We start from the raw sequence: 23,954 nt of genomic DNA, 5'->3' as shown, positions 1-23,954 counted from the left end.
GGAGCCTAGTATTACGTTTTTCACGCGACATTATTGTCACAGTATTTCACACGATAACACAGAAAAGCACAACTGGAAGAGCAAAAATAAGAGAACACATTAACATAGCACTGAAAATAATATCTCGTTATTTGCAAGCGCAGCTGCTAAATACTTGGTGCAAATCTACATGCATGCCACAACTATTTTACTGTACAAGAATGAAAAACTACAACTACAAAGGAAATTCTCTCTACAATTACGCGCTAGCAATAAACAAAGGCTGCACTAATTGCACAAACTATACATGACTGTGTTTAAACTGACACACAATATTTTTAGCGCAACGCAATCTGACTTTCAAAAATCCGTACAAAAGAATGGCCCTGACTAACATTAATCTATACGTTTTACAAGTCACTTACCTCACAAAAATCTTCGTTACTCGAACTACTGCAATACAGCGAGCGCCACTACTGCCAGCTAAATGAAAGATTCAAACTACTGAAGGCACTAACTACTGATAGGCATAGTTATCAAATGAAAGATTTTGATAGAGAACAAACAATGTATTTACCTTAATAGTGTTCAAATGTTATTATATATACATATATATATATATATATATATATATATATATATATATATATATATATATATATATTTATATCAGTCCATGAATCCAATATTACAAATTTACTGCTTCTGCTGGACACAAGCCCAGATCGTCCACTTTCAAAATTCCGCCATCTCTCTCTCCACATCTACCACTGCTGGCGGCTCACCTCCAACTGCACAACGCTACGCGCTGTTAACATCCAGCTGTGCAACACTACAATGGCAGACAACAATGCAAACTAGCCACAGACTGCACACAGCACAGTCAGTGATTTTCATACAGAGCGCTACGTGGCGTTACCAATAAAAAAACCTATACAGCCTACTTACAGACAGTAGCAGAAATCTATGCAAGCAGCAAGCATAGCTGTGTTTTCTATCACAGTCAACTAATATATTACTTTTTCCCATTTGTTCCTCGCGAAATTAGAGAGATTCAAGCTCACTGCTATGCTTACCATCAATTGCTCTTTCCAAGAATCGTCCGTAATTTGGGTGGGATAACGGGGAAGCGACAGTGATGCACAATATACCCTCCAGCAAACAACGTAAAGTGGTTTACGGTGTATGGATTTAGCAGATCGCTTAAGGCAAATATCGGAATATGAAAGGGCATGGTCGTCTTCCTTTTGTTAGGTTGGTGCGTAAGGGCGTAGCGCTTTTCCATGAATTAATTAAACATAACACATAAAGGTAACAGAGACCTCAGTTATCAGTGATATATTCTTCTTCACTGTTTACAACAGCTGGAGTAGCTTTTCGATTTAATTTTCATCCGGAAAGCAAGTCCCTTGAACGAGTGTGTCCGCACTTGGAAAGAGTGTGTCCGCACGTTCCGACATTGCATCAATTGCAGTTGTGTGGGATAAGCCGGCACGCGGAATCGGACAAGTTTCTGTGACCCTGTTGCGATCATGATAGACATCTCGCCCAGTGACTCACCATGCTTTTGTTGACAGCTACGTCTCCGTAGACATTCTGCAAGCGCCTAATAACATGTACGATTGTCTGGTTTTCCGCTAAAAGAAACGCAATGACAATTCTCTGCTTGGAATGCACTTCAGTTACAGACTCTATTTTGAAGGAAACATATAGCGCCGCCGTCTGTCATAACTTCATGAAACTGTGGGAGCTGAAGCGGGAATATTCTACGATGTTTCATGACAGATTCCTCATTTTTCAACGGAAATTGGTCGAGCCAGAAGTGTGTTGCATTACTTATTGAACACCCGTTGTAAATATGGATGCGAGTCAAAGGAAAACTAAAACCCTATATGTCTATAAAACTTGATAAGTGTGACAAAAATGAAAAATTCAACTGAAGAGAACACTCTGGTGCTAGCTTATACAGAACAATAGTGACAAAAATGGACACACGTAAAAGAATTTCAGATAAGTTATGGGTTCTATATTAAGATAAAACAAACATGGCATTTTTCACCTCATCGGATAACGTAAATAGAACGGGAACAAGTTCTGCACTGCAGCTATTGGATTAACGACATACACAATTACTTTCCTATTCAACAATTAGGCAATGCTCACTAGGCTGGGTTATTATTTTGGATTTAATCATTCGAATTTCAGTCTTCTGATATCGTTCTGAATCACCTGTGTATACTCTCTCGTGTCGCCCGTACTAAAGTCATTAGGTTCCTCATTGTCTATCTACGTTTCTCATCCTTTCCGAAGTGGATTTTCGCTAAAAATAATTAAATCCTATCGCGAAAGCCCTTCGTCTCCTTTCCTCCAAAAGACATCCTCCTCTAATCCTAGCTTCCACTGCCTGCCCGAGATCATTTAACACTTACAAACTTCCTTATCGGCTAATTTCCTTAAATATCTTCTCAAATCCATTATTACTTTATGATGAATTCATGCAATTTTCTATTGTTGTGATCTGCGTGCAAATCGTTCTATACTGAGTAGCATAACACTATCGCTGTCACAGGGTCATTTATAGTTACTCATTCTGTTACGCATCTGTATCTGCCTGTTCATAAAATGTATCCTATTGTTACCATTTGCCTGACTATAGATCCTTATGTAATTTATTTAAGTCACCTCAGGTACCGTGGGAGCATGTGCTTCGAAACTAATATTCATGGAAAAATATTTAACAAAATGCTGATGATGATAGCCAAAACCGAAAGAGAAGACTATCAGATTAAAAAATGGAGAGAAAAGGATTTACAATAGTGTATATAACACATTATAACTTACAATGCAAAGATTTCCTCTGTAGGGTGAAAGAAGTGTCTCACAAGAAAACCGTTCTACTTGAATATGAAAATCAAAGAATTATCATTCGGATACTTCATTTCTGATCGGAGTCCACGGAAAATGACATTTGCAGATGTGTGTCAATCGTTCTGTACAGTAATTAAAGAGGTTTAGCTGGTGAAAATTGTTTTTCTCTGTATTGTGTTCACTGAGTGACAAAGCGGATCTTTTGCATCATTCCTTATTATTTATCATAAATCACAGAAGGGGATGGCAGAGATAGTTGAACAGGCCCGGACGAATTTCGCGAACTTACACTTACGATCGTTCTGAATGCTCTTTCCTGGACTATGAGTGTTCTTTCTGAGTATAGGAAATAGTCCGAAAATATTATACCATTGCATATAATGAAGTACGCAGTCTCTCGGCTATCATTCTCAAAGGAAGTGGAGATTATCCGTACAGTTTAATTCTAGAAATTACAGTATACATACATCAAAGGGAGCTTTTTCATCAATATTCAGTCTTACGAAACTGTAATGTGGCACTGTGCTTTGTTGCAGTTTATTGTGATTCTGTTCTCTGTAAACCACGACCTGATGTTAGCCACAAGCCAATTTGTTATTTATGTTACATACAATGGTGTCATCCGCAAATATTAATTTTCAATGTCCTTTAATGAATGCCTTACATACACGAAACTATAACAGACGTCTATGACTTTAAGAATTTTATAGCATGCACAATGGTTGATTCAGTACTCCATTTCCTGCAAACTGTCAGTGTGGCGTCGTACTAACAGTTCACTGCTCAAGTCGTTTGGAAACTCTATTTACCTTAGGCCAAACGACGGGTATCCATCTCACCAACCGGCTGAATTGATTAATTTATAGTGAGCGAAATAGGTTCATTCATTGAAGTCTATTTCGTCGGTGGATATTACGTATCCTAGGTCATCAGCTCCGCGCTCTAGACTTTCAATCTAACGCTTGGGTTGTTGTTGTGGTCTTCAGTCCTGAGACTGGTTTGATGCAGCTCTCCATGCTACTCTATCCTGTGCAAGCTCCTTCATCTCCCAGTGCCTACTGCAACCTACATCCTTCTGAATCTGCTTGGTGTATTCATCTCTTGGTCTCCCTCTACGATTTCTACCCTCCACGCTGCCCTCCAATACTAAACTGGTTATCCCTTGATGCCTCAGAACATGTCCTACCAACCGATCCCTTCTTCTAGTCAAGTTGTGCCACAAACTCCTCTTCTCCCCAATTCTATTCAATACCTCCTCATTAGTTATGTGATCTACCCATCTAATCTTCAGCATTCTTCTGTAGCACCACATTTCGAAAGCTTCTATTCTCTTCTTGTCTATACTATTTATCGTCCATGTTTCACTTCCATACATGGCTACACTCCATACAAATACTTTCAGAAACGACTTCCTAACACTTAAATCAATACTCAATGTTAACAAAATTCTCTTCTTTAGAAACGCTTTCCTTCCCATTGCCAGTCTACAATTTTATATACTCTCTACTTCGACCATCATCAGTTATTTTGCTCCCCAAATAGCAAAACCCCTTTACTACTTTAAGTGTCTCATTTCCTAATCTAATACCCTCAACATCACCCGACTTATTCGACTACATTCCATTATCCTCGTTTTGCTTTTGTTGATGTTCATCTTATATCCTCCCTTCAAGACACCATCCATTCCGTTCAAATGCTCTTCCAAGTCCTTTGCTGTCTCTGACAGAATTACAATGTCATCGGCGAACCTCAAAGTTTTTATTTCTTCTCCATGGATTTTAATACCTATTCCGAATTTTTCTTTTGTTTCCTTCACTGCTTGCTCAATATACAGATTCAATAGCATCGGTGAGAGGCCACAAACCTGTCTCACTCCCTTCCCAACCACTGCTTCCCTTGCATGCCCCTCAACTCTTATAACTGCCATTTGGTTTCCATACAAATTGTAAGAAGCCTTTCGCTACCTATATTTTACCCCTGCCACCTTCAGAATTTGAAAGAGAGTATTCCAGTCAGTATTGTCAAAAGCATTCTCTAAGTCTACAAATGCTAGAAACGTAGGTTTGCCTTTCCTTAATCTAGCTTCTAAGATATGCTGCAGGGTCAGTATTGCCTCACGTGTTCCAATATTTCTACGGAATCCAAACTGATCTTCCCCGAGGTCGGCTTCTACTAGTTTTTCCATTCGTCTGGAAACAATTCACGTTTGTATTTTGCAGCCGTGACTTATTAAACTGATAGTTCGGTAATTTTCACATCTGTCAGCACCTGGTTTCTTTGGGATTGGGATTATTACATTCTTCTTGAAGTCGGAGGGTGTTTCGCCTGTCTCATACATCTTGCTCACCAGATGGTAGAGTTTTGTCAGGACTGGCTCTCCCAAGGCCGTCGGTAGTTCTAATGGAATGTTGTCTACTCCCGGGGCCTTGTTTCGACTCAGGTCTTTCAGTGCTCTGTCGAACTCTTCACGCAGTATCATATCTCCCATTTCATCTTCATCTACATCCTCTTCCATTTCCATAATATTGTCCTCACGTACATCGCCCTTGTATAGACCTTCTATATACTCCTTCCACCTTTCTGCTTTCCCTTCTATGCTTAGAACTGGGTTTCCATCTGAGCTCTTGATATTCATACAAATGGTTCTCTTTTCTCCAAAAGTCTACTCTATCCATCCCTTCTTAGCCATTTTGCTCTTCCTGTCGATCTCATTTTTGAGACGTTTGTATTCCTTTTTGCCTGCTTCATTGACTGCATTTTTATATTTTCTCCTATTATCAATTAAATTCAATATTTCTTCTGTTACCCAAGGATTTCTACTAGCCCTCGTCTTTTTACCTACTTGATCCTCTGCTGCCTTCACTACTTCATCCCTCAAAGCTACCCATTCTTCTTCTGCTGTATTTCTTTCCCCCATTCCTGCCATTTGTTCCCTTACGCTCTCCCTGAAACTCTGTACAACCTCTGGTTTAGTCAGTTTTTCCAGGTCCCATCTCATTAAATTCCCACCTTTTTGCAGTTTCTTCAGTTTTAATCTACAGTTCATAACCAATAGATTGTGGTCAGAGTCCACATCTGCCCCTGGAAATGTCTTAGAATTTAAAACCTGGTTCCTAAATCTCTGTCTTACCATTATATAATCTATCTGATACCTTTTAGTATCTCCAGGCTTCTTCCATGTATACAACCTTCCTTTATGATTCTTGAACCAAGTGTTAGCTATGATTATGTTGTGCTTTGTGCAAAATTCTACCAAGTGGCTTCCTCTTTCATTTCTTACCCCCAATCCATATTCACCTACTATGTTTCCTTCTCTCCCTTTTCCTACTACCGAATTCCAGTCACCCATGAGTATTAAATTTTCGTCTCCCTTCACTATCTGAATAATTTCTTTTATTTCATTATACATTTCTTCAATTTCTTCGTCATTTGCAGAGCTAGTTCGCATATCAAATTGTACTACTGTAGTAGGCGTGGGCTTCGTGTCTATCTTGGCCACAATAATGCGTTCACTATGCTGTTTGTAGTAGCTTACCCGCATTCCTATTTTTTATTCATTATTAAACCTACTCCTGCATTACCCCTATTTGATTTTATATTTATAACCCTGTATTCAACTGACCAGAAGTCTTGTTCCTCCTGCACCGAACTTCACTAATTCCCGCTATATCTAACTTTAACCTATCCATTTCCCTTTTTAAATTTTGTAACCTACCTGCCCGATTAAAGGATCTGACATTCCACGCTCCGATCCATAGAACGCCAGTTTTCTTTCTCCTGATAACAACGTCCTCTTGAGTATTCCCCGCCCGAAGATCCGAATGGGGGACAATTTTACCTCCGGAACATTTTACCCAAGAGGATGCCATCATCATTAATCATACAGTAAAGCTGCATGCCCTCAGAAAAAATTAAGGCTGTAGTTTCCCCTTGCTTTCAACCGTTCGCAGTACCAGCACGGTAAGGCCATTTTGGTTAGTGTTACAAGGCCAGATCAGCCAATCATCCAGACTGTTGCCCCTGCAACTACTGAAAAAGCTGCTGCCCCTCTTCAGGAACCACGCATTTGTCTGGCCTCTCAACAGATACACCTCCGTTGTGGTTGCACCTACGAAACGGCTATCTGTATCGCTGAGGCACGCAAGCCTCCCCACCACCGGCAAGGTCCATGGTTCATGGGGGGTTGTGATGGGTATTTTTTCAGATCCGCAGTGAGGCATTAGCGCCTTATCTGGCGTTCAACCTTTAAATGTTTGATCAGACTCTAGTACCGCAACGTAATCTGAAAACAGAGATGGATTTGTGATAATCGCCCCGAGTAACGGTTTTAATCTGCCGGATATGACCAGTTACAGAGAACGGCGTGCGAGGCTCATGATATTTTATCTGTATCACGTGGAATTAATCATTACCACGACTGCGATTCTATCTGATTTAGTTATGGCTTCGATGCGCATTGTATTCTCGTCCTGGACATTTTATTCCATGTCTCCGAAACGAAGCTCACGTCCCCATCTGAATACTGCCACACTAAGTCACAGTTTTACTGAACTTAATGCTGCTCTAATGCATAGAATACTGTGTATTCAACTATTATTCCGATTATTTAACAGCACACGCACGGCGCACGTACAAAAATGTGGAAATTTTAAAATCGGTATCAGAAATACACGACGAACGTGTCGCACAGAAGGTAACTTGTGTCCACATTTTGTGCTTTATTAACTTTAAGGTCAATTCATGTATGTTTCCAGGAAGCGAAAAATGAAAGAAATTCTCTCTTAAGTTTGTCGACATTTGAACGGTAAACTGCTTGATGAATACATGCAGACTGAAGCGAAAAATGAAAATTTCTACCGAAGCCGAGATTCGAACCCACGGGTCCTAGTTACCAGGCAAATGAGCTACAAATTTTCATTCGTCGCTTCGTTCAGCATATATACGTCATAGACGTCTGAGACTTGAAAAGGTATCTGGAACCACTTTGTTTCATTTAATTAAAGCCTGTATGCCTGGGTTTTGGGCAGTGTCCCACGTTTCGTTGATACTGAGGTGCTTCTCCAGCACAGCTGGAAAGCCTCTGCAATAGTGTTCGAGTTTAGGCGTGAATGATGGGAATTTGGATTGACGGAGGCGTGCTAGGGTAGTTCGAGCAGTTCTGGCAAGTCGCTGTGCCAGGGTGTCTTAGTTGTTAGGGCGTCTGTCTAGTGAGCAGGAGACACGGATTCGAATCCCCCGGCTTTGGTGTAATTTTTCATTCGTCACTTCAGTCTGCATATAGACATCGTAGATGTTTGACACTTGAAAGTGTCTCTGCAGCCATATAGTTTCATTTGATAAACTGTTAGCTTATTTTAGTACAGAAAACCAATAACAACTATAAAATGAGGACCCAACAGGAAAGTGAAAAGTCTGCAATAGCCATCAAAGATGGATTTGTAAGAAATTCGGAACCCGAATGATTTGTTCTAAATAAGCTTTTTTTAAAGAACCATTCTTGTGGCTCGTTGCTGTTTCAAATTCTAAAATGTTACTCCGTTCAACATGGCCTCTACACTAAAATTAGAGAAATTCGGTCTCCTAATGACGAGTGTCGACAGTCTTCATTCCTGCTTATCATCAGAAGGAAGGAAGAAAAGAAGATTAAATTTTAGGGTTCCGTCAACATCGAGTACATTTGAGACGGAGGACAAGCTCGGAATGTGTCAAGGATGGGGAAGAAAATAGGTCGTGCGTCTCAAAAAGACCAATCCTGTATATGTCTCGAACGAGTTACCATCATACTGGCGGTTCATAAATCACAGAAACCTTAAATTTGGATTACCGGACGTGGATTTCAAGCGTCATCCTCCCGAACGCGAGTCCACTGTGCCAAGCACTGCGTCACTTCACTAGGTCCTACCACCCGAGAATGGAACAGACGGAGCCGGCCGGGGTGGCCTAGCAGTTCTAGGCGCTACAGTCTGGAACCGTGCGACCGCTACGGTCGCAGGTTCGAATCCTGCCTCGGGCTTGGATGTGTGTGATGTCCTTAGGTTAGTTAGGTTTAAGTAGTTCTAAGTTCAAGAGGACTGATGACCTCAGACGTTGAGCAATGTTGAAGTGTTATACAACTTCATAGTGTAAAATTTAATGAACATTAAATGTAAGCTAGTTGTATGTAGACACGCTAGCTTAGACAGGGCTATACGTTGTTGTTGAGGAGTTTAGTGAAGTACCAGACACATTATCGCCGAGCGTGCGAGCGTACCGGCAGTACAGCGTAAGACAGTGTTAAGAAGTCTGAATAATCGAGTCGATTCCCATACGCAGAACGCACGAGAGTGTAGCGACGCGGCGTACGAGTTGAGTGAGACATGACCGTAAGGCAGCGGAAGTTTGGTATGACCAGGCACAGTGTCAGGCATTAAGTGGGCGCAGTAGAATCACTACAAGAGAATACCGAATAACATGAAGGGTGCAGTGGGTCCAGTTTTATTACCGTGGAGCTGCAAGAATAACATCTTGTGCCACTGATTGTCAACGAACAACGCCTTACATCTATAGATAATGACTCAACACGAAGTAAGATCTAACCAATTACTTGAATAGACGGCTAGCTATCGTCGTAGTTAGTTTTGTGACTGAATAACAGCAAGATATTTCAGAGTGTTGATTATCAGTTCTGCCGAAGGCAATTCGCCAAAATAGGTTCCAGACAATTCATTATTGCCCCCCACCCCCTGGAAATCCTTATGAATGAGAAGCAGTTACAATGTTTTACTACAAAAGAATTAAGTCAAATAAAATAACTAAGCACTGAGTAACTTTTTGCTGAGCTGAAAGAAGAAAAATTAATTAAACTCTACAAGACAGTAATTAACCAAAGTGTGTACATCTAGTAATTTGAACAGTAATTTCAAAAGCAGTTCTTGAGAAAGTAAAATTCAGTGAGAGATAATTTTTTTGTATTTTTTCAACGATAAACAAATTTCTGTTTTACGCAGTCAAATTATTTTTAAGTTTAAAAAAATAATGGTCGTAACTATACAAGGTGATTTTCAGTAATTGTAATGAATTATAGTGAAAGCTGAAGTTACTTGAGATCAACAAGTCAAATCATTTCTCGAAGTTTGACTTACTTTTGCAATTGGAACTCAGCTTTGCAGATTATATAGCAGTAAATCAAATGAACGTGGTTTGCAAATTATAGGTTGCTGTGATCGGGGCTCCTTTTTAAATTTTATTGTGCAGATCTAGATTTCGGCTAGAAGCTAGAAATTCTCAATGCACTATTATTTTCGCTCAATGCATGTAATTCCCTTTTTGTCGGGCTTCATCTACAGTTCATTACATGCATTACATGCGTAGTTAAATCCCAACTAACTGGAAGTATAAAGTGCTGTTATACGTGGCCTCCGTTGACAGGAGACTGTATATCAGTTACTACTGTCCCGAGCCTGGCAAAATTTTGAATGCAAAATAACAGCGGTTGAGAATGTGCAGAACTCGGTAGTAAAGCCTGTTTGATAGCGACAATGCAGGCAGAACATGTAATACAATGTCACAATCTGAGTGCGGATAAGTTTGACAGTGAGATACCAACTGTGAAATAAATAACACTGCAAAAGGGATAACACGAATAGTGTAGTATGAAAGCAGAAAATCATTGATTGTAATCAAGAGAATTTAGAAGAAAATGATACACAATGCGAAAGTCTTGTAGACCAAACGGAAATGGAAGTAAAACCATCAGTGGGACAGGAGGGTAGTTTGAGATCGATTGGTGTGAGTGCAACACTGCAGATTATTCAAAGATTAGGCAATGAAATAATAGAAAATGTGAGTGCTGAAATAGATTCTGTGAATAGAAAAACAGATTCTTCAGTCAGTTGCTAAATTTGAAATTAGGAAATTCTGATCAGTCATCGGATAAGAAATCAGCTGATTTGTATAAGTCAACTGACAATGAATTGAAAAATGAAATTAATTCTTTGTATCAATCCATACACAAAGATTTAGATACCAAAATTAGTGAACAAAAAATAAAGGCTTTAACAGAGCAGAAGAACAGTAAACATACAGAACTAGACAATAAATTCAGTAATGACAGGAAGATGCTCGTAAACCTATTTACTAACAAAGTGAACAGTATGAAGCGAAACATGGAACAACATCATGGGAAAATGAGAGAGGTAAGTCACGATATCAAGCCGAATCTAAATTGTGAGATCAGACTGACGATTCTCATGCGAAGCAGTCTTTAGATTCTTTATATGAAAAAATCTAGGGCATCAAGATGCAGACGGCAGCTGTAATTAACACGGGTGTGCAGAACTAGTTCAATCGTTAGAGGTGACGATGAGAGAATTTGATTAGGAAATGAGACGCTTAGAGTAGGTTACTAGGAAAAGTAACCTGCAGACTTACATAACTTATGATAGCCGAGGTGGAGAGAACTGCCTCTATGAAGAAAGGCATTTAAAAAGAATATCGAATATAAATTTAAATATGAGGAAGTATTTCCTGAAAGTACTTGTCTGAAGTATAGCCTTCTACGGAATTAAAACGCGGACAATAAACATTTTACATAAGATGAGAGTATAAATTTTCGAAATAGTGTGCTGCAGGACAACGCTAAAAATTAGTCAGGTAGATCGGCTAACTAATGGGGAGACTAAAGGAAGGGACTGTTTGATTATTGAATCTCGAGGCAGCAAGATACGGTCAGTGTGATAATGGAGCGAAGTGTAGTTGTAAACATTGTAGACCGCGGCCTACGTGGTGTACTTACGTTCAAGTGGGTGTAGGTTCTAGTAGTTATAATGACAAAAATTTGACTACATGGGACAGACAAGAGTGGGCTAGGTATGAAACCATTTTTCGCAATAAAGACTATGATAAAAGGTTTAGTAGTAGCTTTGTTTTGTTATTTGAAATGATTCACTCAGTGTCTAATTAGGCTGGCGGCAGTATTTTATATATATATATATATATATATATATATATATATATATATATATATATATCGAGTTAAGAATTAAAAATAACCAGAGTTTGTTGAGCATCTTCGTAATTCTCTCACTCCATGTACACGATCTCGTGAAGAAAAGCGTCCCTCTGCTGAATCTTCTCTAGCTCTTTCTTTAAACATTTCCCATTGAGTTCTAGACTGATATACAATACACAGTTTTTGATGTTGCTGAGCAACAGTGATGTGCTGCAGTTTTGTCTGCGATATTACCTACAGTAACCGCTTTATCTGAGCTGTCATGGTTCGAAAATTTTTGTTGTTGTCATGGTGTCAGTCCGCGTGAAATAATTACGTGCTGGACGTGGATGGAAGCAGATGAGTGTTACTGCTGTGAAGCCGTAATTACAGAATGCTGTTGCTGTAATTTGGAATAGTTCAAGAAGGCAATTTTCTGCGTGTGCTAGCTTTGCAGACAGCAGGACGTCGCAATTAGGGCTCATTTCCAGTTTTACTTAGTAATTTTTCGCAACTCGTTGTTTGACTATTTAATACCGTTGTTTCAGTATCTCGTAAGCGCATGAAATCAGGAAAGAACTACATCACTCTCTATCCCGTTTCATTTTTGAATGCTGGAGATCAATTTCGTAAATAATTTTCATGAAAGTTTTGTCTAAAGAGCTAACTTTGTAAATTTACTGTTTATTTTCAAATGATAATTTGTTAATAAAAATGTCCAATGTTCTTCTAATGAATACAAACATAAAACACAATTAGTTTTCAAATAATTCGACGCTGTAACTCCACATCTAACTACTTGTTTCACAGTTTTAAAATGGACTAATTCGGACTCACATTGCAGTTCGCGAGATGCAACTATCAACTGTGTGTTATGCAGACGCGTAACGCTCTGGCACTGGACACGACAAGATTTATGTAAGCAATGACAAAGCAGAGTGACGTATTTCAGCTCGGAGTAGTGGCATGCTGTTGCAAGGTCTACTTCAGCTGTCCTATGTCGCACAGGTAAGCCGATTATTACGGTCACAATTGATTATTGTGTTGCGTACTTAGAAAAAGTGATTGTCTGTTCAATATTAGTTCAGTGATACAATAAGTGATATGGTATAGATTCACATGTCATTTAATTCTATGGCTGTCTAAGTATTTTGCATTATAGCTCTAAATATTGAGTTTATTAACCGGTCATATGTTAGATGTATTGGATTGATAAGGACTGAATTTCATTTGCGCAATAATGTAGGTAAGTACTTTAAACATAGAAGCTCGATAAGCAGTACAAGTACAGCCACTAGTGAGCATAAAGTTACTTTACGTAAAGAGTCAGATTAAAGTCTGCAGGTCTGACTGAGAAGCTAAATTAAAAAAATTCTTCTTTGAAACGTTAGCACGAGTATAAAGGCACAAGCTGAAAAGTTACACGTTCACACAGATAGGAAAGTTTAAAGCAGAAAACTTTCAAACAGATGAAGAAAGGTGCTCAGAGCAGGACACCTATGAGAAGAGAGATACACTAAAGAAGAAGAAAAGAGCTGGGTAGAGAAGTAATATGAATATGCAAGTCAAGGCGATATATAAAATTTTATGTATTATTTCTTTTTTTAATAGTCAGCCGAAAGTTAATTTAAGAACAGCCCCAGTATTCTGCGGTAGCGCATAAACTAAACAAATAGTAACAAATTCAATACATGGCTCCATATGACTAGGTGGCACATAAGGATAAAATATCACTATTTGGAACAAATCAAATTTACATATTTCTTATACAAAAAAAAGTCATATGACAGCATAGCTATAATAGTGAAAGGCCTCGATTATCAATGTGAAACTATGGGGCTCTCAAAATATCCTCTTGCTAAATTCAGGAATGAAAACGAACACACTGAAAAATTGCGCATTATGAAACAAAAAATATGCGTTATTTATTTTGTCTGTCCCTTAAAATTTTCGTCTTTTACAGAAATTTCAAAAAATACAAAAAAGGCGCAAACTAAAAATTCTATTGGCCTATGAGGAATCAAAGCTTCTAACTGTCTTTGCTGCTTCGTAACACTTCAGGACAACACTTTACAAGGAGAACGCCCTTTCTACGCAGCTTGATTAAGACATGTTCATTCACGACAGCGGCGACTCGTCTTGACTGCGTGAGCAGCGAGTAACACAGATAAGGCATGCTGGCTGTTTTAACGCTCAGTGCAATTCTTATCAGGTGCCTGAATCCCCCGCGCCGTATAAGCGGCGCCACATCGCCTCACGGCATCAGTTGTTGGCGAAACACCACTCGCGATGGGTGAGTAACTCCGTCGCTACTTGCACCTGCACCTGCTCATCAGTCGCTATCCACAACTTATAGGGGTCACGCTGTCTTCAACCATATGCATTCTACTTCTAAAGTGGCTGCCATAGTAACTATTACTCATCGTTTTCTGGGAAACAAGAAGGAAAAGCTGTATTCACAACAGCTGATAGTAGTCCTGTATTAAGATATCAGGTGTGATGCAGCTGGGAACTAATTCACTTGGTGTCCCACAAGGTTCCATCTTAGGACAATTAATTCTCCTTGCTTATATTAATAACCGTTCATCGGAAATACTGCCAGAGGCCAAGTTCATTTTGTTTGCAGATGATACAATCGTTGCAATAAATATCAATAGCAATGTGATACACGTAAATAAGTGTTTTAAGTATTTTTCTGTTTGATGATGCTTGGGTATAATACCCAGTTAATTACCACACTTACCTCAGTATATTATGTATATACATGTTTCTGCGAGTTTATTAATGCTTATTAACTGAAAATATGTTTCAGCTTTTTCTAATTTCCAAACGTAAGGGCCATTTCATTTAGAATCTGAGGAAGGAACATTAATATATCACTTTTTTCTATGTAAAAATGCAACACATATATTTGTTTCATGATGTGTTCCACATTCTTAGGTATCTCTTCACTACGGGTCTATGGAACAAAAAGTACATCTAATCACGAAATGATTGCGTGAAATGGCACAGCAATTAAGACGCTGGACATGCTATTGGGAGCAGAGCGGTTCAGATATCCGCCAAGTCATCAAGCTTCATGATTTCGTGATTTTGGTAAATTCCTTTGATAATCGGAGGCCGACTTTCTTCCTCATCCTCTCCAAACTGGATTTAGGTGTCATTACGTTGTCGTCGAAGGGATAGTAAAAACTGATTTTGTTTTTCACGAAACAAATGGAAAACTTGGTAATAATATCTCTCTACTCTTCCCATAACATTTTCACTACGCCAAAACACATTTCAAATTTGCTGCTTAATCATCAACGCATCAGTCAGTATCTGAAGATCTTTATTGCTATGTCATCGTGCCACAAATGCGAATCTGTAGGAACTGTAGTGCATTAGCAATTATAATTCGTGGAATTAGAGTGATATACATACAGAGTTGCACAATAAAATATGAAGAATTTTGTAAAAACTTGTAATATTACTCCTAATTTTTCTGATATGCGGAGCGAAAATAGAAAAGTTTCTACATGACAAATCCGAAATTTGTCAGGAGAATCAAACAGCAATGTATCTCTTTTTATACATAACCCATTTCTATCGAGAAGACTGGAAAGGCGTTCTAACACTACACAATTACGCTGCCCACCTTATCATTGAAAAAAATACTGAGAAAATTTAGAGGACGTTCTAACTGTCATACCAGAAAATTGACTGTGCCAAGTTTTTTTGTTTAAGTGCCATTAATGCAGAGCCGCCAGGTTATTACTTGCGATAGTACAAGTACAGAGATGCAGCAAAATTTTAATTAGTAGAATTGGTGTCAACAAAAACCATTCGACATTCCCTTTAAATTTTATACGAGAGAATAACATTATAAAATTCAAGAACAAAATTCTCTCAGCATTGACTTCTGTTTTTTACTCCATTCCCTTTAAACTGTCTGTTGAAGAAGAAATGGCAAGATCGCCAAAGGGTCTTTCTCTTGTACCACTGATAAACATGGCTGGTCTTTCAGATGAAGTACTTCATGGTATAGATCTGCCACGGTTTATCCTCTTTTGAATACATATACAAGTTTCCATTTTTCAGTGGAACAGTAAGAATTTTCATATAGTCATTTGACATGGATGAGTGTAGGACTCTTTAATCATACTACATTTGGATCCCTTACACGCCTGAATTAACAACAATGTTTCAGCAGCATCCTTAAAATCAAAGAAGTTAGTTGTATGCTTTAGAATTACATGGAAGTGGCTCATAACTTCACCTAACTCAACAGGTTTGTGTAAATCTTACGGAACAAAGGCTTTGCTCACCCTTCTTTGTTACTCTCCAATTGTAAAATCTCTGACTCAGCTCCAAATGCTGCGCTTACTCGCCAAAACTTGTAAATCATCTCTTCAAATCACGCCAGGCTAAATGAAGGGTACCCCGACGCATGCCGCTTGGAACTCTATTGGGAAGTACTGTTTGGCACAAAGGTCATGCCCCATCTAGTACTGAATGTCGGAAATATTTTTTCCGTGATTTGGCACTCGCAACACGCCTAGAGACACGCGCCAGAGTACCGACTACACAGTAGCACCGTAAACGCGCACTGCACAAAAAAAATGGTTCAAATGGCTCTGAGCACTATGGGACTCAACTGCTGTGGTCATCAGTCCCCTAGAACTTAGAACTACTTAAACCTAACTAACCTAAGGACATCACACACATCCATGCCCGAAGCAGGATTCGAACCTGCGACCGTAGCAGTCGCACGGTTCCGGACTGCGCGCCTAGAACCTCGAGACCACCGCGGCCGGCTCCACAGAAAAAAAAAAAAAATGCATTTAGAACATTTCGCTTTTCCACTCTTTGTATAAAGATTGAACTCCTGATGAGGAAGCTGCGACGTCGTAATACACACTGGCATAGAAAAACGTTATCGAAAAGATAACAGTCAGATTTTACTATTATATTGTCCATTTATATGACTGTCGCCGGCCAACAATTGCCAGACTGGCTACCGTGAAATTCACGAAACAAATCATGACTAATATTTGTTTGCGGAAATGCTAAAATCAGTTTTGTACTTACGTAAGACAGATCTTTACGAGGCTGGTGATAATTGTTAGTACTTTCACGAAGATTGTGAATTGACCACAATGATTTGAAATGCATGAGTGGACGGGGATAACGTCAACGGAGATGCAACGGTACGAAATGATATAGGTGTAAACCGCGCATATAAGTTGAAACCGCCATGTAATTAACATGCAATGAAATTTAAATATTCGATAGACCGGAACACTTTAAAATCTGTGACGAACCAGTACACGTCTCCGGATTTTAATTTCACCAACGAGAAACGACTGGAAAACACTGAAGCATGCGAAGTACAAAACAGAATTTTTTTTTACCCTCGCGACCAGTCTTTCAGAAGGATTGCAGTATAATAAAGAGATGTGAGAAATTTTGTTTTAGAATTAGTAGAGCGGGAGCATGGATAATTCATGTGACAGCCGTAGCAGCAAGTAAATCAAATTTGGTAGCCAGCTCACATTTGCGTGCAAAATAGAGTGTGGTGGCACTTTTTAGTTGATTATTTTTATGATAGTTCATTTACACATTTTCTACTAAAATAGTGTGGAACAAGATAATTTACAGACAATGGCTCTGTAAAGATTAAAGATAAGCGCGAGGCTTGATAGAGCATCCTAAACGCAAATTAACGTGAATATTGCATGTATATGCCTAAGTTATATTAACATATATGTTAATAAATGAAAAGCACCAGTTTGCTTTTGTTCTACAATATTATTTTTATTGCGAACTGGTTTTCGGCTTACAAGGCCATCTTCAGACATTTACTGAGTATTATCACCAAAGAAGTTAAATGTTAGCAGACAACATTGGAAGAGAAGTAACACATCTAGAGTGAAGTGGAAACATACAGTGAGTAACGTCTTTGCAATGAAATAGTAAAAACTGAACAGTACATAAATAACAATGGGGTTGACAGAAAAACCTTTAGCACAAAATAGGAATAGCATGCCTACATAACAGTTTCTATTAATAAACAAAACTAATAAAATAAGATAAAATTAGTACTAGACAAGGCTGCTTCAAGAGGTATGAAACATGGAGAGTGATACACAACCAATTAAAAAAAGAAGAGATAGTTTTCAATGTAAATACAGAATACACGAGGAACTTAAGCAATATCAATAAGATAAACAGAAATTAGTAAATGCAGGAAAATTGAGGTGTTTGAGGGAACCTACAGTTTGAGAGTGTGATGGTACTGCATTTTAACATTAACATTATAATCAAAGCAGTGGCTGTATACCAGTTTACATTAAATAAATGAGCAAAGTAAAATATGAACAGTATTTGATGAGACATCTACAAGGGGAGTTAAACATGGACAGTAATACAAGTATAAGTTAAAAGCAAACCCTTAACTATAGAAACTACAGCATATGTGGAATACAAAGACAACTGCAACAAATACAACAAATAAAACAACTTAATGACTACAGGAAAATGGGAATATGTAGAAAGAGAGAGTGTGGGAAGTAATGGACAACAAAGATGATTATATGAAGTTTAGGAGAGGGGAAGTGTTGAGTTGTGTCTAGTCATTTAGGATGAGATCTGGACTGTGAGCAATATGTTTGTTAATTTCCAGGGCTTCCAGCAGGTTGAGTTTATGGCCTTTGTTTGCTAAGTGAAGTACATGGGACACTGGCTGGTAGTTGTGACTCTCACTCAGTACATGCTCAGCAAATGCAGAGTCTGAATTCTGCCACCTCCAGCTGCGTTCATGTTCAGCCAGCCTAGTTGATATGTCTCTGCCTGACTGACCAATGTAAAATTTGTCACAATCAGAACAGGTGATTTTGTATACCCCACTATTGGCTAACAACTGGATCTTGTCTTTGCTATTAAAAACACACTGGGCTGTAGTGTTCCTGATATAGTGAGAAACCCTATACTTGCAGGACCTCAGTGCTTTCGTTACAGTCTGTGATACCTGACCTAGAAATGGTAGAGTACACCATTTCTTGCAGACAGTGGATGGGGAAGCAGGTGGGGCATAGAGGAGGGGTATAATTTTCCGTTTTTGTTTTCTGTGCAAGATCTGGTCAATAAGAACTGGATTGTAGCCATTGGCTGAGGCAATAAATTTTATTATATCTAACTCTGGTTTAAAATCATCTTTGGACATGGGGATGGATATGAGACGGTGTACCATTGAGTGGAAAGCTGCATGTTTGTGAGCTATGGGATGTTGTGAGCAAGAAAGTATTACTGTGTCTGTAGTTGTTGCTTTTCTGTAAATTTTGAAATAATGAGTGTGTGTACTGATGTCAATGGTGAGATCTAAGAAGTTTGCCAATTTCCATAGTGAACTGGATGTGTTGAGTTGTCTTGTAGTACCAGTCCACATACACAGGACATCATCTACATATCTAAACCAGTATTTGATGTTTGCACTCAGAGGTTCTGTTTTTAGAAAATTTTGTTCAAAATGGTCGATAAATATTTCAGCCAACAGTGGACTAAGAGGGGACATATATGTTGTTATAATTACGTTGAGTCTACTTGACTACCTCTAACACTCAGATAACAACTGCACTGTCAGCTGAAATGTAGATCTGCATTAAAAGGATACACCGTATTACGACCGATGCTAACCCTCTTTCTGTCCTGAATTTTGTTGTTGTTGTCGTTGTGGTGGTGGTGTCATTGCGAAAAAACAGGTTTCGTACAGTCTCCAAGCTAGTCTGTCCTGTACCGAGTTCTTCATCCTTGCCTGAATATTGTGACCTAAGTTCTTCTGACGTCAACGTTGGACCCGTCTACAATTTTCTCTCTCCTGCACATCACTCCTTTACTATACTGAGACTTCCTAGTTTCATGCAGATGTTTCCTATCGAGCAATCCCTTGTTTTAGTCAAGATGAGTCATACATTTTTTTTTCTCGACGTACGATCCAGAACGTTGTCTTTAGTCAACTGACCTATCTAATTATCTACATTCCTTTATAGTACCACTGTAAAAGTTTCTACTCTATTCTTATCCGGGCCGTCTATGGTCCACGTCCCACTTTCGTACAAGGCTACACACCCGACAAAACTTTTCAGAATAGATTTTCCAACATTTAATTTTATACATCATGTTAATAATATACATCTTTACTCGGAAACGACTTTCTTGCTGTTAGCAGTCTAGGTTTTTAACACACTCTACTCCAGCCATCATCATATGTTTTGCTGCCCACATAGCAAATCTCTCGCACTACTTTGTGTCATTTCCTAATTTAATTCCCTCAGCATTGCCTCATTTAATGCTACTACAGTCCATTACCACTTTTATTAATGTATAGCTTATAACCTGTTTTGAAGTCACTACGTATCCTTTTAACAAATCTTCCAACTCCTCCACCATCTCTAAAAGAATTACAATGTTATTGGCAAACTTCATTGTTCTGTTTCTCCTCCCTCTGGTATAAGTCTCACAATTTTGTACAGATTGGTTAACATTAGTGACAACCTGCAACTCTGTCTCCTGTATTTTTATTCCTGCTTCATTCATAATTTCAAAGAGTCTGTTCCAGTGCACACTGTTAATAGCTTTCTCTACATTTACAAATTTTATAAAAGTAGGTTCATTCTTCTTCATTATATCTTCCAAAATAAGTTGTAGGGTCATTACTGTCTCTCGTGTTTGCACAGTTCTCCGGATGGCAAAACGACCTTCCCAAAGATCGGCTTCTACCAGTCTCTCCATTCCCCTGTAAATAATTTATTTCGATATTGTACAACGGTAACTGATTAAAGTGTAATACAAATACTTATCAGTACCTGCCTTCTATGGAACTGGAAAAATTACATTCCTCTTAAAAGTGTGTGAGTACTTCGTATAACATTCGGGTCAGGTGGAACAGTTTTGCCGTACTTCATGCTCTCAGGGGTCTCAATAACCTGGAGTGAATGTCGTCTACTCCAGCTGACTTGTTTTGACTTATGTCTTTCATTGCTCTGTCAGATTTTTCTCATTCTGTTGCATCTCCCATCTCACTTACTTTCCTTTCCATCCCTTTCTGTAACATTACCTTCAAGTTTGTTGCCCTTGTACGTACATTTTTTATAATCCTTCGAACCTTCTGATTTCGTTTTCATTTAGTTCAAACGTTTCAAATGGCTCTGAGCACTATGGGACTTAACATCTGAGGTCATCAGTCCTCTAGACTTAGAACTACTTAAACCTAACTAACCTAAGGACATCACACACATCCATGCCCGAGGCAGGATTCGAACCTGCGACCGTAGCAGTCGCGCGGTTCCGGACTGAGCGCCTAGAACCGCTAGACCACCGCGGCCGGCTCATTTTAAGTAATTCTTTGTTTCCTTACATCAGTAAGATTCAATATCTAGTGTGTTATCCGAGGATTTCTGTTTGCCCTTTTGATTGTGAACTGCCTTCACTGTTCTATCCATCAATGCTATCCAGTCTTATTCTATTGCATTCGATTCTCCTCTTCTCTCAATCGTTATCTAACGATCCTCTGAAACCTTCATCAACAATTTGTTCTTTCAAGTAATCCATCCCTCACGCCCTTGATTATCTCTGTTCTGGAAATTTCTTCACATAGCAAATCGTCACAGCCAGATTCCACGTCTAGTCTTTTAAATGTTTAGTAATTGAAAATATGATTTTAAGTTCTGTCTTACCATTATATAATCTACCTAAATAATTAATTTATACACGATAACTTTGGATGTGCCTCATGGCAGAGGATTAAATTTCTAATAGGAGGGCGTGCTGAAAAGTAATTCCTCTGAATTTTTTGTTCTGTTCTCTGTATTTGTTGATGTATTCCAAGCCACTTATTTTAGTAGGTCGACATTCTCGCTTCGCTGACGCAAATCGCAACCGTCTGCCGGTAAAGGGCACCGAATTGTAGCTTGTAACATGGCGGTGTGTAATGCTAGTATGTCGGAGCATTAGAAACAGCGTGACGTAAGCGAGTTTCTGACAGCAGAATTCGTGCCCCCAACTGAGATCCTTAGACGAATAAAATCTGTGTGCGGTGACGGCTGTATCTACATTAGCAATGTGCAGCATCAGGTTGCTCGTGCTTGTAATGAAGGAAACGTTTGTGCTAAATTCAGTGTAAGTGACAAAGCTCGCAGTGTTTCGAAAACTTAAAGAGCACGTTCTAGGACTTCATTAGTGATGAAGCGATGCAAGAAGAGATGCGGTTGTGGCTTCGTGAACAAAATCAAAACATTCTACAGTGACGGTATCAACAAACTGGTCTCTAGTTGTCAGAACGCTCTCGTCTCCAGGGTGGCCATGTTGGGAAATAATTATGTTGAAATGAAGAATAAAAGTGTAGAAGGGGTTGGAGTTTGTTTTATTTACAAGGCTTTAAGAGTTTTTACACAAAAAAAATTGGGAGACATTACACTCCAATTCGCACGCATGGAAAAATAGCAGTCACCCACTTCGTTGGTTGCTGTATTTCTTAAAATAATTATACGAAATCATCTTGTGTCTCTGTGTGTTTGTAGGCAGACAACAAGCTATCACGATTCTTGAGAACCACCGTAGATTACGCATCTCCATGAAGGTACTGCAGCGCTCAGAATGTAATGGAGCTGTCTAACAGGAAGAGTAAACTGTCCATAAGTTATGTCGGATCGACTACTTTAAATAATGAAGCTAAATTTTGGACGAAACACTCTACAAAAGCTGCTCAATTTTTTTTTCTTTTTTTTTACGTTTACTGTAACGCTTTTGTCACGTGAAAGAAAATTAATACACTGAGCTCTTACTGACAGTTTAGTGTCATGGAAATCCATCACATACAACAAAGTTTTAAATATTTTCAACGGATTATTTGAAGAATTGCAGGAAAACTTTTTGAAGTTCACTACGAGTTTAGAGCAGGGTCCGGTCAGAATACTGAAATTAAGCGCTTTCGAGCTTGGCTAGCGGTTAGATGGGTCGCTGCCCGGGCCTGGATAGCGGAGTGCACTCAGCCCTTGCGAGGCCGATTGCGGACCTACTTGACTGAGAAGTAGCAGCTCCGATCACGAAAGCTGACACCGGCCGGCAGACAGGTGTGATGACCACATTCCCCTCCATATCCGTATCCAGCTACGCCTATCGACTGAGGATGACACAGCGGCCGGTCGGTACCGTTGAGCCTTCCGAGACCTGTTCGGATGGAGTTAAAAAACGCATTACAGAATCAAATCTGATTTTCTGCTTGATAACGGGTAAAAGAGATAAAGGGAAAAAAATATTTGGACCTAGAGATAACCTCCCACGTAAAGTATTAGTAAATATTGTCTGTAATGATGTGGCATAGAGGTCATTCCTCCAAATTCAATTCCTTTTCTCTATATCTTCAATTCAGTCTATCCCCCTAATCTTCTGGATACTTCTAGTACAACTTCTCCAAAGCTTAGGATATTTTCTTGTCTCTACTATTTGTTGCCCATGTTTCACTTGAACATAAGGTTCACCTCAAACAAATGTTTCCAAGAAAGGTTTTCTAGCAGAGAAAATTATATTCTGTAGCATTTCTCTCTTTTCCAGGAACTTTTATCTTGCAGGTAGCAAACAACATTCTGTATTCTATCTATTTCTGCCATCATCAGTTATTTCGCTGAATTTTCTCTACAATGGATGCAGTTAAACTCAGTGACAGTTCCGTTACAGAGTGTAGAATAATATTCACCTTGAAACTTCCTGGTAGATTAAAACTGTGTGCCGGACCGAGACTCGAACTCGGGACCTTTGCCTTTCACGGGCAAGTGCTCTACGATCTGAGCTACCCAAGCACGACCCACGCCACGTCCTCACAGCTTTACTTCTGCCAGTACCTCGTCTCCTCCCTTCCAAATTTTACAGAAGCTCTCCTGCGAACCTTTCAGAACTAGCACTCCTGAAAGAAAGGATATTGCGGAGACATGGCTTAGCCACAGCCTGGAGAATGTTTCCAGAATGAGAAATTCACTCTGATTATTTTGCTGTTCAAATGGCAAAACTCTCATTTCCGCAATGTTGTGAACGTTCCTTGTTAATACAAAGAGGGGATCGAGTCTAAGAATTGCTTTTCTTTTGGCAAAGTAATGCGACAGCGTTG

General features: G+C 39.1%; 1 protein-coding gene across 1 annotated transcript in view; it reads left to right on the top strand.

Annotated features, from left to right (window-relative positions):
• Positions 1–14,033: 14,033 nt before the first annotated feature.
• Positions 14,034–23,954, top strand: part of LOC126416294 (dipeptidase 1-like) — a 306,787-nt gene continuing 296,866 nt past the window's right edge. The window contains exon 1 of the mRNA XM_050083947.1: positions 14,034–14,108. Within this exon, the coding sequence (XP_049939904.1) occupies positions 14,105–14,108 (4 nt within the window). The 5' untranslated portion in view covers positions 14,034–14,104. The remainder of the gene's footprint in view (positions 14,109–23,954) is intronic.

This window comes from Schistocerca serialis, chromosome 8, assembly GCF_023864345.2.
Source record: "Schistocerca serialis cubense isolate TAMUIC-IGC-003099 chromosome 8, iqSchSeri2.2, whole genome shotgun sequence".
NCBI lineage: Eukaryota > Metazoa > Arthropoda > Insecta > Orthoptera > Acrididae > Schistocerca > Schistocerca serialis.
Note: the sequence above shows the minus strand (reverse complement) of the source record. Positions and strands in the feature narration are given on the sequence as shown.